Raw genomic sequence first — 6464 nt, 5'->3', positions numbered from 1 at the left:
TGAACTACACTTGTTGGGAGATAATGTAGCTATGCAAACATTAAATTATTCCTATTCTCAAAACTACGCGGGTTTACTTGTGCTCTCTTTGTCGGATATGAATGAGGCTAGTTCTCCACCGGCATATTCCAAAAGTACTGTGGATACAAAATGCAGTTTACTCAATATTTCTATTATTTTTTTTCTTAAGCCTAGTGATGAATTTAAGTTATGCTTTTGAGTGAAAAGGTTCATCCCTCCTTTTCTGGACTCTTCGCAATCGAGCATTAAATTGGGAACAGAGCCGACAGAAAGGAAAATTTGAGAGGTGTAAATGAGAAATACCCCTCAGGCAAGCAAAGAATTACAAGGATTTAACTAGTGAAACTACACCAACAGATTGACTGGATAGGCAAATTCAACTCTTAAATATTGCTGGAATCAATGAACTGCCTGTTTTCCTGAACAGCAGCATTGTATTCAACTGAGCTGCCCTTTGCGAACGGTGAGTGTTTTTTAAAAGACAACAAAGTGGTTTTATCTTCTTTCCCATTCACTATAAAAATGTGATAAATCAGGTTTCTGCACTATCTAACAATGGTTTGATTTAGATTTCCAAGTAATTCTATTCAAAGCACGAACAAAGACACCCTTTGGAGGATACCTTACCCTCCACCTGCACTAAGTACGTTTGAGAAATTCAGATACAAATCGCGTGAGCAATGCAAGAATTAATTGTTTTCTCTCTATTTCCTTCTTTATTAAAATCCCCTGTTCAAGAAATGAACAGGGTAGAAATCAGACGCTAAAATTTACAGAAATATTCATCATCTACTATTAAATTAAAAACAAAAATATTACACTTTTTAAAATTTCATAAAGATTCGTGAAAATGCATAATTAAAAAAGTATTTTCTGTTACAGAAACGCCAATATTTTATGAAATAACATGCTATGACCACGCAACGTTTGAAATACGCATAACAGCAAACAACCTAGCAGGTATATTGAAATCATTTGGACTTAGTTAAAAAAAACAAGAAGTAATTTCACGGCAATGGCGTTATTTCTCGCTGTTTGTGAAACTAACAACGGGATAAAACAAAACGCTAGACTCCGCACTAAAATTCACAGGTTTTATCTAACACTTATGCTTATAATATAATTGCTGACGTCTTGATATTATGTGTTGATAAAAATCAAATTATGATTTAAAACAGATTATATTTCGCATTGACGATCAAAGGCATATGTTAATTCCCAATTGTCAAAGTGACGTGCCACTTTAAATTCGAGATTAAAAAAAGATTCAATAATTGTTATGACTCGGAATACTAATACTAATAACAACACGAAGAATAGCACTAGATGGCAGTGTCAGAGGTCGGCCCGCTGTGTCCCACATAGCAGTACAGTGAAGAACTTTTAACTATAATAGCTATTCTATGAGCTTTAGTGCACTTGGTATTTTATGTAAAATTCTACTTATTTGCACTTTTTTGTTTGATCATTACATTATATTGATCGTTAAGATCGTATACTACATTTTAATGTGCAACCATTACTCGAAAGGACAGAAAATAGTCCAATATCCGAGGGGTAAAATGCAAAATGTCTAACTAAGCAATAAATACAACTATCAGGCAGTCAGCATCTGAACCAATCCCGCCCTCTCCATATCGTTTATTTTGTTGCTCTGGAGCTCGTTTATATGTTCAAGAAAGTTTACATCAAACCCAAGAAGACCAAGCAAAAGATCGTGTGATGGAAGTATATGAAAATGAGCACTGCACATGCAACAAAACACTGAAATGTACAATTTTACAATCTGCTTTCGACTTTTCGGTAATTGCTATCATCGTGTGTAGCGATTCGCGTGGATCCAGCTCTACAATTCGCTCATTTGGCAAGTTGAATGAAGGAAATATTAGGTCGCAACCCACAAAATAAAACCTACGGTATTTACAAATGTACAGTCTCTTCTTAGTGTTGCCTAGGTGGTTGTTCAGCTCATTGTTCAGGTGTTTCGTGATGTATGCACAACTATAGACAGGAACGGTGATATCTTTACACGCATTTACAATTTGATTAAATATGTTTTGAGTTTAGATTTTGCCGAAGTACATTACAGATGAACAAAAGTGAAAGTTAACTGCATCTAATTGCGTAAAAACATTCGGGAATTCGCCCACTGATACTGTTTTTACACATTGACAGTATTTCCTTTGACTTTTCGTGGCCTCCTGATCCGATGTGAAAGCGCAGTACTCTCTCCAGTTCATCCAAGTCATATTTCGAAATATATAATTACAGGCGCTCAAGCAGCAGAAGCTTCAGTGATCCATTATCACAATTACAGTGGCTCCTCTTCTTCCCAAAAAAAAGATCCTGCGAGGCTATGATTTGAGAAAAAGAAATCTGGGAAGCTATTCATTCCAAATGACCGCATCATACAGCTGCCGGCAAACCAGCTTCTGCTACTGAATGCTTTTCCTTTAAATGTAACACGTAGTTTTGCTTTCAAACGAAACTTTTTTTTTGCTTCTTGTCATAATGCAGTTGCATAGGCAGGGTAGGGTTCCAGTGTAGGTTTGTTCATCCCTGGGAGCAGGATGTAGGCGAGAGGGGGCTGCAGTCCTGAAGCCGGCCAGCCGGTGCAATTGCACGGTAGCATGTAGCCTGGATTGCCCGGCGACGGGTGACTGTGAGTGTGTGCCCCACCGAAGGCGGCCGCCGCAGCAGCCGCAGCCGCCGCAGCAGCGCTCGCTCCGCTTTGGTAAGCTAATGGCGAGGCATATTGCAAGGACGCCAGAGAGGTGGGCGCGATCTCGGTCATTTTGGAGCCCAGGTGGCTCGCTTCGAAGAGTGAGTATGGGTTCGCTGTGGCATGCGGGAAAAAAAGCCTGGCTTTCTCAGTCGAGCTGAGCAAGGAATCTGGCAGAACGCTAGCGGACAGGGCGGCCGACTTGAGTCCTTCTTGATCCGCCAGGTAAGGCATGGGAAAAGCAAACTTGTCTTTCTTTAACAATGTTTTAGGCTTGCGCCTGGGTCGATACTTGTAATCCGGATGTTCCTTCATGTGCAGTGCTCTGAGCCGTTTGGCCTCGTCAATGAAAGGTCTCTTTTCAGATTCTGTTAAAAGTTTCCACTCGGCGCCCAGCCTCTTGCTGATCTCGGAATTGTGCATTTTAGGGTTTTCCTGGGCCATTTTCCTCCTTTGCGCCCGGGACCACACCATAAAAGCGTTCATTGGGCGTTTAACGTGATCCGCAGGCTTAGACATAGCGAAATCAAACAACAGCAGGTGTTCTCGCTCTCCAAACTTCACCGTGAACTTTTTAATACTTAAGTATTTTCGTCCGTTGTCAACAGATCGATGTCATAACAATTCCTTTGAAATCTAGTAAAGAAATGTTAAGGCAGGGAGTTACCCCGCCAGGTGTTTGAAGTATCGGTTGCTTGAAGTGGTCTCGGTGCGTTGAGTGGGCACTCTTTCTCAACCCTCCCGAGGTCGCCTTCAGTTGTCTGTTATACCCAGATGCCTTCTCAGCGGAGGATCTTGTTAGTTAGATTTGAGGAAAGTCTGCCGATCGCTGGAGACCATGTGAACAAACTTCAAAGCAGGTAGTCTCCAAGACATGCGCAGTCGTTCGCACGCAACCTTCCATAATCGCTAAGGCGTTGTTAATTAAATGCTCATCCAATCGCAAGGTCGCCAAACACAGAGCCATGACTCTTTTAATATGTATATGTACACTTTTTGTGTATTTTAATGGTTGCATTTCTTTTATTTTTACAGTTTGCTTGGCACAATTCTACTATTATTTGACTTTGCTTTAATGTTAGACAAACTGTTGGCTCCTAATATAATTGCTAACTGCCTGTTGTTAAACATGATTATCAGAATATCCGATCCCAAACTGATAAGTGTTATCGGAAGCTTTTATTTAACAAAACAATCCCAATCAAACTGGAATCAAAGATAAACTGTAGCGATTACAAATTTAAAAAATAATCGGATGCATGTTAAACATTCCAGCACAGTTTCTAAACAAAAGGGGTGGCGTTTCAGATATCGCGAGTGTTGGAAATTTGATAATTGTGGAAAATATCGATATTAATAAAGTAGTTCATAGAACTGAAATTGAATAATCTGTGATGAATGCGGAAATAAATTGCAAGGGGAGGTGTTTATATGTCAACCGGGAACTGTACTGGCTCTTGAAATTATGTTGTGCCCAACATTTAAAGCACCTTTGTCGGATCGTAGTTGTAGAATGAAAGAAAACATGTTAAATGTTAATTATCAGCATTTTCTGTACAAACAGAAATGTCCTCCTTACATGCAAATGAACTTTAGGAAAACAATTTTGTAATAATGAGTAAAAGCAAGCGGATTTACATATGTTAAACTTTCGGGAACTTGATACAGTATGTACTAAAATACAGTTACTAATTAACCAACAAGTACACTTCTTACTATGAAATTCTTTTTGCCATCAGCAAAGCGGAATATGTTATAAAATAATATTATGATCCACATGATATTACGATATATAATATAAAATATATTAAAATCCACACCAGCGCGGGAGATGCCCCGAATCATTCCATCAGAGAAAACAGGTCTCCTCACTATTTTGAAAAAATGTAGTGCAAATAAGGTGATGTCTTGTCTCGTAGATGTTTTTACGTATATATAAATTGTTAAAATCGAGTAACTTGCTTTTTTTTTGTCTATATACAGAGCCTTGGAAAAGTATTCAGCCCCCACAACTATTTTCACATTTTGCTGTCTCATTTTATAATTTTAAAATATATTGAAGTAGGATTTTGAGCTAATCTACAAATTATTGTGCATCATGTCAAATCGGAATAAAAATTCCAAAACCTGTCAACTGTTTACGAAAAATTAAAAACCAATATTGTGAGGCCGAAGAAGTATTCACCTTTTTTGTATTTTCTAAGCTAACTTCCCTCGGGTGCAATATACTATTACCTTACCAACTCGCCGAACTTGTAGATATAGAAAATTGGATGATCAGCTAAATAAGGTATGTTAGATTTTCAATAGACCAAACCAACATTAAGACAAAAGAGCATTCAAGACAAGTCAGAGAAATAATAATAGAGAAGCAGAGATCTGGGGAAGTGTACAAGACCAATTCAAATGCATTGAACATACCTCGGAGTTCAGTGTAGTCCATCGTGAAAAAGTGGAAAAATTATGAAACCACGGTCACACTGCCTAGATCAAGCCACCTCTCTAAACTTAGTCGCTGGAGAAGAATGACACTTGTAAGACAGGCTACTGTCACTGAGTGAGCTGCAGGAGTCGGTGGCTGCAACTGCAGATGAAGTTCATGGCTCCACAATCTCTAAGGCCTTGCATAAAACGGATATTTATGGAAGAGTGGCAAGGAAGGAGCCCCGGCTATAAAGTAATATCCTTGCCCGTAAGTCTTTGCAAAACCTAAAGATGTGGAAGAAAGAGTTGTGATCGGATGAGACTAAAGTGGAACATTTTGGCCTCAGCACTGAGTGTTGTATGGTGTAAATCTGATACTGCACTTCAGCAAAAGAACGCATTCCATGCTCTGGAGCAGCAGGACTAGAAATCTGGTCCGGATTAACGGGAAGGTAAATGCTGCGAAATACAGAGAGATCCTGGATAAAAACCTGCTAGCCTCTGCCAGACAGTTTAAACGGGGGAGGAAGTTCTCCTTTCAGTAGGAAAACGACCCAAAGCACACTGCCAGAGCAACCATCGAGTGGCTTCAAATGAAGAAAATTGATGTCCTGAAGTGGCCCAGTCAGAGTCCTGACCTTAACCCGATTGAGTATCTCTGGCAAGACCTCAAGATTGTTGTCCACTGCCACTCCCCAACTAACCTGGCACAGCTTGAGCAATTTTGCAAGGAGGAATGGATAAATCTTGTGCCATCAAATTGAGCAATGCTAATAGAGGCTTATCAAAAAAGACTACTGGTTGTAACAGCTGCGAGAGGTGGTTCAACTGAGAACTGAGCAAAGGGGGTGAATACTTTTGATCTGCTGATATTTCAGTTTTTGAACTTTTAGTTTTCACACTTTACAATTTTCCTTGCTTTTGTATTTCGGCTATACTGTGAAAAAAATTATATATATACTGTGTCTATTTTATCCATACAACGCTTTTACAGGGCGGTATCTAACTATCTATCTAGCTAAAGGCGACTTCGGCTCCGGCGGGGTTGGCAGGCCATTACTTCCTAGTAAGCGAAACCCAACATCATGAATGGCAGTGATGTTTCACTCCCAGATGAGTTCAGTGCTTTCTTTGCACGCATTGAAAGGGAGAATAAAACTACAGCTATGCGAATCCCTGCAGCATCTGGTGACTCCGTGATCTCTGTCTCCGAGGCCAAGGTCAGAACATCAAGAGGGTGAACTCTTCCGAGGCGTCAGGCCCTGGATGGTGTACCCGGTAGGGCTCTGAAATCCTA

At 39.8% G+C, this 6464-nt stretch overlaps 1 protein-coding gene across 1 annotated transcript; it reads right to left on the bottom strand.

The window, feature by feature from the left end:
- Positions 1-431: 431 nt before the first annotated feature.
- On the bottom strand, positions 432-3555 carry sox21b (SRY-box transcription factor 21b). Its single transcript, XM_063048525.1, has one exon. It carries the CDS (start codon positions 3260-3262, stop codon positions 2528-2530), a length of 735 nt encoding a protein of 244 aa, XP_062904595.1. The 5' UTR covers positions 3263-3555; the 3' UTR covers positions 432-2527.
- Positions 3556-6464: the final 2909 nt, after the last annotated feature.

Source organism: Mobula hypostoma, chromosome 5, assembly GCF_963921235.1.
Source record: "Mobula hypostoma chromosome 5, sMobHyp1.1, whole genome shotgun sequence".
Classification (NCBI taxonomy): Eukaryota; Metazoa; Chordata; class Chondrichthyes; order Myliobatiformes; family Myliobatidae; genus Mobula; species Mobula hypostoma.
The sequence above is the reverse complement of the archived record's forward strand: the minus strand, read 5'-3'. Positions and strand labels throughout refer to the sequence as shown.

Coding starts and splice junctions, on each gene's coding strand:
- sox21b (XM_063048525.1), bottom strand. CDS start 3,262: ATGTCTAAGCCTGCGGATCACGTTAAACGCCCAATGAACGCTTTTATG.